General features: G+C 40.4%; 1 protein-coding gene across 1 annotated transcript in view; it reads left to right on the top strand.

Moving 5' to 3' along the window:
• Positions 1–14,258, top strand: part of AMOT (angiomotin) — a 76,694-nt gene that overhangs the window by 58,595 nt on the left and 3,841 nt on the right. Inside the window, exons 10-12 of the mRNA XM_023734477.1 lie at positions 2,205–2,327; positions 3,133–3,365; positions 13,229–13,927. Coding sequence (XP_023590245.1) covers positions 2,205–2,327; positions 3,133–3,365; positions 13,229–13,927 — 1,055 coding nt within the window. The remainder of the gene's footprint in view (positions 1–2,204; positions 2,328–3,132; positions 3,366–13,228; positions 13,928–14,258) is intronic.

Below are 14,258 nucleotides of genomic sequence, written 5' to 3'. Positions count from 1 at the left end.
GGCCCGGCACTGAAGTTTCAGCCATCAAATTGGAACTCTGCAGTATAGGAATTGCCTCTAGGATTACACCAAGAGCTGAAATTCTTTCAAGTCATACTCCCTTGTCTGTTATTCTTCTTTTACCTATACTTTCCTCTCCTAATAGTAGGTAAATTTATTGAGTGCTTATACTATGCCTGCCATTGTATGCTTTACATGAATAATTTTATTTTATCCCCACAAAACCCTGGGAGATACAGGTACAATTATTGTTCCCATTTTACATATGAAGAGACTGAAGCTTAGAGCAGTTAACTGAGGCATAGAGCTCCTTAATGGCAGAGTACTTGGGAAAGCTGGCGCTTGACCCCAGTGCTGTCAAGTGCTACACAATGATGCTTCGCCTTGGGTTCCTTGGAACACAGGAGCCATTCCCAGGAAAATTACAAGCAAGGGAATTGCACTAGAGGAAGTAGAGAATTCTGAGATGTTAAAATATTATTAATTTAGGAAATGAGAGTCATTGTATTCCTTCCCCCTTCTTAATTTTAATTATTTCACTGTTCAGATTGTTTCAACATCACATATAAGGTACAAGCATTTTGGAGAAGAGTACTTTTGCAGAGACTCATCAAAATTCCCCAACTTTCACATCAGCTTTCTGCCCCTTCACTTCGCTGCCACTTCAACCCCATCTGCAATGGTCCCAATCTTTAAGCTAAGCGAACATATGCTTGGAGTTCTCCTGCAGATACTTATTCTCATAGGAATACAATGAAGCAGTGCCAGTTCATTGTCTTCTAGGCCTATTGTCCGAGTTCCTTTAAAGCCAATATAATTACGTCAATAGTCTTCCTAATTCTCTTTTTTGCTTTCCCTCCAAGTTACTCAAATAAGATCCATTTTTCTTCATTCCCTTCCCTCTTCTCTACTGTAGATTCTGAATGAACTGTAGAAAGATAGATGACCTCATTTATCAGACTATTCCCATATTTCTTTGACTTGTGAAGAAGAAGACTAGGCCCTCCTCTTCTCTCTGTCACACACACAAACACATTTCTCCTTATTAATTGCTGTTTGAGTTAATTGCCAGAAACACTTTCATCTGGAACACGATGGTCTGTTATGTAGTTGGGACTCTGGCAAGAGAACAGTCACTTAGGGTAGACTGATCAATTTGGCACTAGAATTTTTCAGATGTAGGTTAGATAGGAGCCAAGTGGCATTGACTCAAAGACACTGCTTGTCACTCGGCTCACATGCCCTACCTGATCTTAGCTGTTGATTCGTCTATACTTTGTTTCTAGCTATCAGGTGTAGTTACCACTATTCTTCTGCAGCAGTAAGCTATTTAGTTCATTCTCTGGCTTCCTTCAAAGTTTAGCCTCTTCCCTTTCGTGATGACTGACATGAGAATAAAGTGGAAATATATCAGGACCTTGAACCGGTTCGAAGTGGTTCAGTCATGGCCAGCAGAAGTGTATGCATTGCATAGCAACCAAATCTCTTGCACATTGGCTTTTGACCCGAGTAGGAAACAGGCAGCAGGCAATGGTGCCCCACACATAGATGGCGGCCATAAATGGCGGCTGACGGTAGCCTTGAATGTGTGTCACTCTCCACAGTCCTGCCAATAATCCAGTCTCCCACATCAGACTCCTGAAAGATTCCTTATACAGGAGATTGGATTATTGGCAGGACTGTGGAGAGTGACACACATTTAAAGTGGCACAGTGGCCACCATCTTTGAGTGGGGCACTGCTCCCTGTTTCCTACTTGGGGTCAAAAGCCTGTGCTCAAGAGATTTGGTTGCTATGCAATGCTTACACTGCCCTTGTTTCCATAGGCCATGACTGAACCGCTTCTTCCTGGTTCGAAGCACTGAAATATGTACATTTTCTTATTCCCTGGCCATGGTCTGAAAGTTGAAGGAAGAACCATCTGCCAGAAGGTTTTTAAGAGGATGCTTGTCCCGTTTTGAAGGAAGGCCTGTGCCCATCTCATAGAATTCTTCACTGGCTTTTACAGCCACGCCCATGTTAATAATCTCCTATGAATTTTCCCATCTCTAGGGCTCTTATCAGTACATCACCCAGAAACCAGCTGTTTCTAATAATTTTGATTTTAGGTTGGAGTTTTCCAACAATATCTTTAATTTAGGAGGGAGGTAGTAGCCATTGAATTTGCTGCCCTCCCACCATTATCACTGCCATTTTCCTCCCCAGGGACACAACAGTCATCAGCCACTCTCCTAATACCAGCTATGACACAGCCCTAGAAGCTCGCATCCAGAAGGAGGAAGAAGAAATCTTGATGGCCAACAAGCGTTGCCTTGACATGGAGGGCAGGTAACATGCCAATCTTGACCCTGATGGATATGAGAAGTTGGTATAGAGACCAGATATGTCAGTAGGGAGGGACAAGCATCTTTATTCATAACTGTGAAACCTGATAATGCTGCCTTCCTCCACCTCCTCCATCCCTGCCAGCCTGTTACTTAGGGTTTATGATATGATGACCTTTACCTTGATTATACCCACCAACTGTGGAATTCCAAGTAGGGCTGCTTTCCCCTTGGCCTTGCCAATTGCTTTCCATCCATCCTGTGCCAGAACTGAATTGTTGATATCTGCACACTGGAGAATTCTTTCTAACACTGCACCTCAACCCTGTGATACAGCAGAATGTTTCATAAAAGAACACCTACTCAGACTTGGAGGTAGGGCACCTGCCGTCTTTTATAAACTCATAATCATTTACTTATTACCTGAAGGTTGTGGCTCATTCACAGAAGATTTCACCTTCTTACTGAACACGTTATTTCTGTTGATGCAGATCCTTCACTACTCACCCACTACGTAGGTTTACTCTCTCAATATATACAGCCTTTCATTTAACCCATACTCTGCTTTAACCTCCTAACATTTAAGCAACATCTTCTGTAGGCTCTTCTATTTCCATCTGTGTGTACAGAAAGGCATTTTAAAAAATTTAGCATACCATACCTTTCCCTGCAACGCAGAAATATGTAGACCACCCCCTAGTCAATACAGAAAATGAGATCTAAAGTCCATGGAAGTAGTGAGACCAGAACATGGTGGTGGCAACAAGGTGTTTATAATAAAGTTTATTTTTTTTGTCTTTGGCTCCTAGGATTAAGACCCTCCATGCCCAGATTATTGAGAAGGATGCCATGATCAAGGTACTTCAGCAGCGTTCCCGGAAGGAGCCAAGTAAGACAGAGCAACTGTCATCCATGCGTCCGGCTAAGTCTCTGATGTCTATTTCCAATGCTGGATCAGGCTTGCTATCCCACTCTTCCACCCTGACTGGCACGCCTATCATGGAAGAGAAGCGTGATGACAAGAGCTGGAAGGGGAGCCTAGGTAATGACAGTAAATAAGGAAGAGTATAGTGACAAGTTTAAAGAGAGCCCTAACTTAGATAAGTGCTCACACAGCAAGGCAAAGGGATGATGGCCCAGGTTATAGAGAGGAAGATATAACAGGTTGGGTTTTTTCCTCCGGAGAGACTAGCTGCACATTCAAGAGCTCCTCTACTCTGTGAAGTCTCGCTGAAGAGAACATTGGTTGAAGCCAAGGTATTAGAAGATCGAATTCTGAGTTCTATTTGGGTGGGAAGGAAGATAACTTCAGTTTCCTTTAAAAAATTGTGATTTGGCCTTTTCCATGTGGGGATACTTTGTCTTTGTCCAAAGCCCATGTTGACTTCATGTCATTCAAAATTCCAAAATTACAGCTTCTTCTATGCTCCTTCCTCCCACACAATAGGGGGACCCAGAGTTCTAGCTAAGCTTATAAATGTAGCTGGGTGGCAGGTTTTTGTTACCAGAATGTTCTGAGATGAGAACAGAATGTACTTTTTCCATTCCATTCTTATACATTCCTTCCCCTCTAATCAAAACCCCAGAAGTATTGTGAATGCCATAAGCACAGACACATTTTTAGAGCCTGAGGAAGAAAGTTATATCATCTGTTCTATCTATCTATCTATCTATCTGTCTGTCTATCTATCTATAATCTGTAGGTGTAGATATAGATACATTAGCTCTTCTGGTTGCTTATTGATCCTCTGACACTTGTAGCGTTCTTTGGTTAGAGTAGGCACTTGGGGACATGGTCATGGGTTAGAACCTTAGATTATATTATTATTACCACATTCATCTGTGACCACAGACTTCTTTCTAGCTCTCTGGTAATGTATGGTGTTGGTTATAAGTAGAACCGAGTAGAAGAATTCTGACAGCTCAGTGGAAATCAGTCACCATTGGAAAAATAAATCAAAATAGATATATAGGACATTAAAGTTTTAATAAGTTGTACTGGAGGTTGGAGAATGAGGACAGAAGAGGTCTTCTAAGTCTGAAAGAAACTTTTAGCATTGGTGGAGATATCTGACAAACTGATTCTTGGGTTTTCTAGAGGCAAAAATGAAGGAAGAATTCAGACCCATTCAAATGTCTCCTGAACTCCTATGCCCCCCTCACCACCAAGTACGTAAGGAGGAACAGATAATCAGATGTGTGTATTTGAATAGCCTATTGTTTTCTTTTTTTTTTCTAAATTTTATTTATTTTGTTGTTGTTGAGAATATACACAGCAAAACATACAGCAATTCAACAATTTCTACATGTACTATTTAGTGACGTTGATTACATTCTTTAAGTTGTGCACCCATTCTCACCCTCCTTTTCTGAGTTGTTCCTCCCTTGTGAACATAAACTCACTGCCCCCTAAGGTTCTTATCTAATCTTGCAAGTTTCTGTTGTCAATTTGCTCCCATATAGATAGTTCTTCAAAGAGCATAATGCTCAAGGCAGACCTTTTTTATTAGTAAAATTAACTTATTGTTTGGTTTTAAGATGGCTTCAGGGAGTATTTTTATTTAAGGTTTAAAGATTGTCTCAGGGCAATAGTTTCAGGGGTTCATCCAACCTCCATGGCTCCAGCAAGTCTAGAGATCATGAGAATTTGAAATTCTGTTCTACATTGTCCCCCTTTTGATCAAGATTCTTCTATGGAATCTTTTAATGAAAATGTTCAGTAATGGTAGCCGGGCACTATCCAGCTCTTATGGTCTCATGGCAAAGGAGGCAGTTGTTCATGGAGGCAATTAGCCACACATTCCATATCCTCCTTCTGTTCCTGACTCTCTTTCTTAGTTTGTTGCTCCAGGTGAATAGAGACCAGTTGTTGTGCCTTAGATGGCTGCATGTGAGCTTTTAAGACCCCAGGCACTGCATAACAAATTAGGATGTAGAACAGAAGCACCAAACACATTATTAGGCCAATTAACTGGGATGTCACACGAAACCATGACCCTAAACCTCCAAACTAAGTGTCTTAGTTATCTAGTGTTGCTATAACAAAAATACCACAAGTGGATAGCTTTAACAAACAGAAATTTATTCTCTCACAGTTTAGGAAGCTAGAAGTCTGAATTTGGGGTGCCAGCTCCAGGAGAAGGCTTTCTCTCTCTGTTGGCTTTGGGGGAAGGTCCTTGATATCAATCTTCCCATGGTCTATGAGCTTCTTAGGACAGGGACCCCGGGTCCAAAGGACACACTCTGCTCCTGGCTCTTCTTTCTTGGTGGTAATGAGGTCCCTCGCTTCTCTGCTCACTTCTCTCTTTCATATCTCAAATGAGATTGACTCAAGATACAACCTAATCCTGTAGACTGTGCCCTGCTTCATTAACATATTTGCCTCTAATCCTCTCTCATTAACATCATAGAGGTTAGTATTTAACAACGCACAGGATAATTACATCAGATCACAAAATAGAGGACAACCACACAATACTGGGAATCATGGCCTAGCCAAATTGACACACATTTTGGGGGGACACAATTCAATCCATAACACCAAGGAACCAAATCCCATGAGGTGTTTGGTAGTACATAAGCAGCCTCAGCAGCTACTCTATTTGTGTGTGTGAGTTGTTGTTGTAAATGTATCTATCACACAACTTTGCCAATTCAACTTTTGACATGTGTACAACTTATTGACAGCAATTACAATAGTCGACTGAGCAACCCTACCCTTAATCAATGCAATTTTTTCATCACCATTAAACCCCGCTTTTTCCCTCCCTCCCACCCGTGGTAACTGCTAATAAACTTTGGTCTGTATACATTTGCCTTTTTATGTATCTTTATATAAGTGAGGCCGTATAATATTTGTCCTTTTGTGATAAGCTTATTTTGCTCAGCATAATGTCTTCAAGCTCCATCCATACTGTAGCAAGTATCACGACTTCATTTCTCCTAATGGCTGAGTAGTGTTCCATTTTATGTATATACCACATTTTGTTTATCCATTCATCTGTTGAATCTTTTGGCTATTGTGAATAGTGCTGCAATGAACATTGCTGTACAAGTATCTGTTCGAGTCTCTACTTTGAAGTCTTTTGAATATATACCTAGGAGAGGAATTTCTGGGTCATATCGTAGTTTTATTTGTAGTTTTTTGAGGAACTGCCATACTGTTTTCCCCAACCCTGTATCATTTTGCATTCCCATCAGCAACGGATAAGGGTTCCCATTTCTCCACATCCTAGCCAACATTTGTTATTTTCTCTTGTTGTTTTCTATCTTAACCATCCTAGTGGGAGTGAAATGGTATCTCATTGTGGTTTTGATTTACATCTCTCTGATGGCTAATGATGCTGAGCATCTTTTCATGTGTTTGGTGGCCATTTGAATGTCCTCTTTCATGAAATGTATATTCAAGTCCTTTGCCCTTTTTATGATTGGGTTATTTGTCTTTTTATTGTTAAGTTGTTGAAGTTTTAGATATACTTTGGTTATTAGATTCTTGTCGGATATATGGTTTCCAAAGACATTCTCCCAGTTGGTAGCTTGTCTTTTCACTTTTTTGGCAAAGTTTTTTGATGAACAGAAGTTTTTAATTTTTATGAGGTCCCAATTATTTATTTTGTCTTTTGCTTTTTGTGCTTTTGTTATTATATTAGTCCATTGTTGAAAGCTAGGCTTGACAGCGTTGCCCCTGCTTGTTTTCTAAGAATTTTATGGTTTCAGTTTGCATATTTAGGTCCTTAATCCATTTTGAATTTGTTTTGGGGTATGGTGTGAAGCATGGATTCTGTATCATTTTTCTGCATGTGGAAAATCAATTTTTCCAGCACCATTTATCGGAGAGACTCTTCTTTCCCCATCGAATGGACTTAGCACCCTTGTCAAAAATCAGTTGACCATAGATGTGTGGGTTTATTTCTAGACTCTCAATTCTATTCCATTTTTCTATGTGTCTAATGTTTTACCAGTACCAGCCTGTTTTGATTACTGTAGTTCTATAGTATGTTTTAAAATCAGAAAATGTGAGCCCTCCTACTTTGTTCTTTTTCTACATTGTTTTACCTATTCAGGGCCTCTTGCTATTCATTATAAAGTTGAGGATTGCTTTTTCTATTTCTGTAAAGAAGGCTGTTGGAATTTTGATCGAGATTTCCTCAAATCTATAGATCATTTTTGGTACTATTGACATCTTAACAATACTAACTCTTCCAATCCATCAACATGGAACATCTTTACATTTATTTAAGTCTTCTTTAATCTTTTTCAGCAGTATTTTATAGTTTTCATTTTATAAGTCCTTCATGTGCTGGTTACATTTATTCCTGGGTATTTTATTCTCTTAGATGCTGTTGTAAATGGAGTTGTTTCCCCAACTTCACTTTCAGATTTCTCATTGCTGGTGTAGAGAAACCCAACTGATTTTTGTTTGTTGATCTTGTACCCTACAACTTTGCTAAATCCCTGTATTAGTTCTAGAAGTTTTCTTGCGAACTCTTTGGGATTTTCTATATATAGGATTATATCATCTGCAAATAGAGATAATGTTACTTCTTATTTAGTCTGGATACCTTTTATTTCTTTTTCTTGTCTTATTGCACTGGGTAGAACTTCTAATACAATACTGAATAGAAGTGGTGAGGGTGGGCACCCTTGTCTTGTTTCCGATTATAAGGGGAAAGCATTCAGTATTTCTCCATTAAGTATTATGTTGGCTGTTGGCTTTTTATACATACCCTGAATCATATTGAGGAGTTTCCCTTCTATTCCAATCTTCTTTAGGGTTTTCAACAAGAAAGGGTGTTGGATTTTATCAAATGCTTTTTCTGTATCCATAGAGATGATCATATGGTTCTTTTTCTTGGTTCTATTGATGTGCTGTATTACGTTGATTGATTTTCTAATGTCAAACCATCCCTACGTTCCTGGAATAAATCTCATTTGGTCATGGTATATAACTCTTTTAATATGCTGTCATATTATGTTCACTAGTATTTTGTTGATGATGTTTACACCTGTATTCATAAGTGATATCGGCCTGTAGGTTTCTTTTCTTGTGTCTTTGTCTGGTTTGGGTATCACGGTTATGTTTGCTTCATAGAATGAATTAGGGAGTGTTTCTTCTCTATCTTTCAGAAGAGTTGAAGCAGTATTGGTGTCAATACTCTAAACGTTTGGTAGAATTCCGCAGTGAAGCCATCTGGTCCAGGACTTTTTTTTGTTGGAATGCTTTTGATTGCTGATTCCATCTCTTGTTATGAGTCTGTTGAGACTTTCTATTTCCTCTTGAGTCAGTTTGAGTAGGTTGTGTGCTCCTAAGAATTTGTCCATTTCATCTAGGTTATCCAGTTTGTTGCCATACAGTTGTTCATAATATTCTGTCATATTTTCTGTTTATTTCTGTCAGGTCAGTTGTAATGTCCCCTCTTTCATTTTTTACTTTGGTTACTTGCAACTTTTTTTTTTCTTTGTCAGTCTAGCTAAAAGTTTATCAATTTTACTGATCTTTTCAAAAACCAACTTCTGGTTTTATTTATTCTCTATTGTTTTTCTCTTTTCAATTTTATTTATTTTTGCTTTGATCTTTGTTATAAGTGGGTTTAGGCTTAGTTTGCTCTTCTCTTTCTAGTTCCTGGAGTTGTCAAATTAGGCTGTTAATTTAGGATCTTTCTTCTTTTTTTATGAAGTCATTTATTACTTTAAGTTTCCCTCTGAGTGCTGTCTTTGCTGTATCATATAAATTTTGGTATATTGTGCTTTCGTTTTTGTTTGACTCTGAGAAATTTGTGATTTCTCCCTTGACCCATTGGTAGTTTAATAATGTGTTGTTTAATTTCTATATGTTTGTTTATTTTGAAGAGTTTTTTTTTTTTCTGTTACTGATTTCTAGCTTCACTACATTGTGGTCAGAGAAGAGTTTGTATGATTTCAGTCTTTTTAAATTTATCAAGACTTACTTTGTGACCTAAAATGTAGTGTATTATGGATAATGATCCATAAGCACTGGAGTAGATTGTATATTGCTTCGTTTTTGAGTGGAGTGTTCTATATATGTCTGTTAAGTATAGTTGGTTTATAATGTCATCCAGGTCCTCTGTTTCCTTGTTCATCTTCTTTCTAGATGTTCTGTCCAATATTGAAAGTGGTGTATTGAAGTCTCCAATTATTATTGTAGCACTGTTTTTCCCTTCAATTCTATAAGTGTTTGCTTTATGTGTTTAGGGAGCCCGATGTTGGATGCATATATATTTATGATTGTTAAATCTTCTTGATTAGTTGACCCTTTTATCACTATATAATGTCCATCTTCATCTCATCTGGCAGATTTTTTCTTAAAGTCTATTTTGTCTGATATGAAGATTGCCACCCAGCTCTCTTTTGGTTGTTATTTGCATGGAATATATTTTTCCATCCTTTCACTTTCAACCTGTTTGTGTACTTGAGTTTAAGACATGTCTCTTGTAAACAGCATATACTTCAGTCTTTTGACTGGAGCATTTAATCCATTTACATTCACTGTAATTACTGATAAGAAGTGATTTCTGCCATTTTGTTACTTGTTTTTTGTGTGTCATAAGCCTTCTTTGTCTTTGTCCTTTAGTACTGCTTGCTTTTCCTTTTGTGTATTTTTTTAATATATATCTTCTTAGTGTTTACCATGAATATTACATTTAAGAGATTGTATTTATTACATTCTAGGTTAAGTTGGTACCAACTATATCTATACCATTCCTCTCCCCACCTTGTGTTGTTGCTGTCATTATTACATCTTTATATTTCATCTGCCCTGTAACATAGTTTTATCCTTGCCTTTTATATATTTGTTATTAAAAAACATGAAGGACAAAACATTTAGAATTATCAAGCATGAATGTCTTATTACTAGCCCTTATACTTATCCAAAACCTCAGTGGCTCAGTGGTTAAGTTCCCAGCTGCTAATTAAAAGGTGGCAGTTCAAACCCACTAGCCGCTCTCTGGGGGATAGATGTAGCAGTCTGCTTCTGTCAAGATTACAGCCTTTGACGCGCTGTGAAGCAGTTCTACTCCATCCTGTAGGGTTGCTATCTGTCAGAATCCACTGGACGACAACAGGTTTGGTTTGGTTTGGTGTACTTGTCCATACATTTCCCTTTATTAAGGATCTTTCTTTTTATGCATAGCTTAGAATTACTTTCTAGTGTATTTTCCCTTCCATGTACAGAATTTCCATTAGTATTTTTGTAGGGCCAATCTGGTGGATATGAACTCTCTCAGCTTCTGTTTTTCTCGGACTGTTTTAATTTCACACTCATTCTTGGAGGATAGTTTCACTGAGTATAATATTCTTGGTTGACAGTTCTTGTCTTTCAGCATTTTAAATGTATCATTCCATTGCCTACTGGCCTCCAATATTTCTGAGGAAAAATCAACACTTAATCTTATTGGGGAACCTTTGTATATGACTTAAAGAGATTGACTGCTAACCGAAACGTCAGTGGTTTGAAACCACCAGCGGCTCAGTGGGAGAAAGACGTGACAGTCTGCTTCCGTAGAGATTTACAGCCTTGGAAACCCTATGGGGTCGCTATGAGTTGGAATCGACTCAGTGGCAGTAGGTTTGGGTTTTTGGTTTTGTATATGACTGTTTGATTCTCTCTTGCTGCTTTCAGGATTCTCTCTTAATCTTTAATTTTTGAGAGCCTAACTATGATGTGTCTTGGTGTAGATCTCTTTGGGTTTATCCTGCTTGGGTTTCTTTGAGCTTCTTGGATTTGTAGATTGATGTCCTTCATTAGATTGGATAAATTTTCTGTCATTATTTCTTCAAATATTCTTTCTTCCCTTTCTCTCCCTCATCGCCTTTTAGAATTTCCATGATGTATATATTAGGTCCCTTGTTGTTGTCCCATAATTCCATTAAACTGTGCTTAGCCTTCTTGAGTCTCCACTCCTGTTGCTCTTCAGCATCTGTAATTTTAACTATCTTATCCTCTAATTCGCTGATTTTTTCTTCTGGCTGGTTAAATCTTTTGCTAAGCCCTTCCATTGTGTTTCTCATTTCAGTTATTGTCCCTTTCAGTTGCAATATCTCTTTTTTAGATCCTCATTTTGTTCTTGCATTGTTTTCTTTATTTCTTCTAGCTCTTTGTCTATGTTTTCCCTGTGTTCTTTAATTATTTTTAATGCTGTTGTATTATATTTTTCCATCATTTGGTCATCTCTAAATGTGTTTTCACTCATTTTGTCATGATTTTTGAGATGGGCCATTGTTTCTGTTTTTTGTGTATGTGATTTTTTTTTGTTAGGGCACTGGAATTTTTGAGGGTGTTCACTTTCTTCAATTTTCTCCAGTATTTCATGTTTTTGCCTGCATTACTTTGTGCAAGAAACTCTTAGGAGGGAAGAGCCTTCGGCCTTTGCTTACCATTTCCTCTACTTCTCTGCAATAGCTCCTTCTCCCTTTCTGGTTTAATTGAAATTTGAAAATTCCAGAACTCATTTTTCAACTTTCAATCTCTCCCAAACACACTAGAGAACATGCTATGATAAATCTGTACACTAGTAGGCATCGCCACTCAGTCGAGATATTGCATACTAATCCATATGTTCACCATGGGCACAGTCCCCTCTCTCTAATTATTATTCCCTTCCCTTCTCTGTTTCTGCAATCATGTATTTAGTCAGGAGACCCATACCCAGTGAGCCCCCTTCAGGGCTGGGTGTTACCTCTGGTTTTTCCTGAAGTTTCCTTTCCTGCCCTATGGGGACTGCTTATATCTGAACTGGCATTCAGGGGAAGCACAGGCAGACTTTCTTCTATTTCAGAAGAAGGAGGGGCTGGCACCCCCTAGAGTGACCTCTGAGAGATCTGTCTTGTTGGTTTCAGAGCCCCAGTGTCCCTGTGGTAGTTGGCGGAGCAGTCTCCACTTAGGTGACCCACTTCCTGACTCCACCGTAAGCAACCTTCTGTAGGAGTTCTTATCAGTCCACCAGCCAACAGTTACTGGTTGGGAGAAGGGTAGTCACACTCTGAGAAGACCCCCAGGGAGGTCTGCCTTGTTGCTATCAGAGCCCATCCCATAGTATGTTGGTTGTGGGTGTAGCCACCACTCAAGATGCATACTTCCTAGCACACAGCAGCCTCAGTCAGCAGTCCTCAGTGCCAACTATAAAGGGGGAGCAGACAGACCCAAAGTGATACCCTGGGAGGTCTGTCTTGTTGCCGTCAGAGCCCTCCCTGTAGTATGTTGGCAGTGGGTTTAGCCTTCACTAAAAATACCTGCTTCTTAGCACGCAGCAGCTTCTGTCAGCAGTCTCCAGCACTGACTAAAAGGGGGGTCAGATAGACCAGAACTGACTCCCCAGGATGTCTGTCCTGTTGGTTTCAGAGGCCTGAGCTATGGGGGTACACAGGAAGGTAGGTAGAGTGACTATGAGAGCAGTCTCCACTGCATGGGCTTTCCGTAGCAATTTGCAGTAGGCTTGCAACAGACAGTATCTGGATGGGGGAGGTGCTGGCACACTCCAAAAGAACCCCTGGGGAGGTCTGCCTTGTTGATTTTAGGGCAGAAGCTTGGCGTCCTGTCTCTTTATACAAGCAGAGACTGTGGTGGTTAGAGGAGCAGACTCTTTTTCTGGGGCCACTACCAGCAGCAGTAGGAGCAAGGACGATGGGAGAAGCAATTTTACTAACGTATGTGACTCGTTGGTGGGTTGATTCGTTGATTGCTGCCTGTCTGTAGTTACCAGCTGCTTTCCTCTGCACCCTGATTCAGAGTCCCTCAAAGATTCGGAGTCCCTCAAAGCCGAGCACCATTTCCTTGAATTTCCTGTTGTATTTGTGGGGGAGTGTCAGAACAATTGTTTGTTTACGCTGCCATCTTCCCAGAATGAGCCTATTATTTTCTAACCTCTTTCTCTCTTTTATTTGTAGGTATTCTCCTGGGTGGAGACTATCGTGCTGAGTCTGTCCCTTCCACACCCTCACCTGTGCCCCCCTCAACTCCCCTGCTTTCAGCTCACTCCAAGACAGGCAGCCGAGACTGCAGCACCCAAACTGAACGTGGAACGGACCCGAACAAAACTGCAGCTGTTGCTCCAATCTCTGTTCCTGCTCCAGTTGCTGCTGCCGCCACTGCTGCCGCCATCACTGCCAACGCTGCCACCAACACTGCCACCACTGCCACCAACACCACCACCATGGTAGCTGCTGCTCCAGCTGCTGTTGCTGCCGCTGCTGCTCCAGCTACTGCTGCTGCTGCCCCGTCTCCAGCAACTGCTGCTGTTATTGTTGCTGCTGTTTCTCCAGCTGCTGCTGCTCAGATTCCAGTTTCTGCCTCAGCTGTTGCCGCTGCTGCTGTTGCTCCTGCTGCTGCTGCCGTTCAGGTTGCTCCAGCTTCCCCGGCTCCGGTTCCAGCTCCAGCTCCAACTTCGGTTCCGGCTTCAGCACCGGCTCAGGCTTCTGCTCCGGCTCAGACTCAGGCACCAACTCCAGCTCCGACTGCGGCTCCTATTCCAGCTCCAGCTCCAACTCCAGCTTTGGCACAGGCTGAGGCTTCTGCAAGTCCAGCTACCGGTACTGGACCACGTCGTTTATCCATACCAAGTTTGACCTGCAGTCTGGACAAGACAGGTAATAATTCTCTGTACCAGTTAGCTTTTGTTCTGCCCTCAAACACAGACTTATTTGTTGATCCCTGACTTTTAGACAGAGTTGGTCATGTGGAGTGAGTCTTTCATGTTCCAAAGGGGATTAATTAGAAGAGGTAGGGAAGAGAATCTGTGAATGATTTCTCAGCCACCAAGATGAGAAACGACATAAGTAGAGGCCATTCTCCGAGAGAAATAAATGCTCAGGTGATTGAGGGGTGTGGCAGACACACCTCTCTTTGCAATTGGCTTCCACAGGGGCTCTAATGTTGTCTATTTCTAGAAATTTGAGTTTTTATTTGGTCCCTCAATGT

The sequence above is a fragment of the Trichechus manatus genome, unplaced genomic scaffold (genome assembly GCF_000243295.1).
Source record: "Trichechus manatus latirostris isolate Lorelei unplaced genomic scaffold, TriManLat1.0 scaffold00068, whole genome shotgun sequence".
Taxonomy (NCBI): Eukaryota; Metazoa; Chordata; class Mammalia; order Sirenia; family Trichechidae; genus Trichechus; species Trichechus manatus.
Note: the sequence above shows the minus strand (reverse complement) of the source record. Positions and strands in the feature narration are given on the sequence as shown.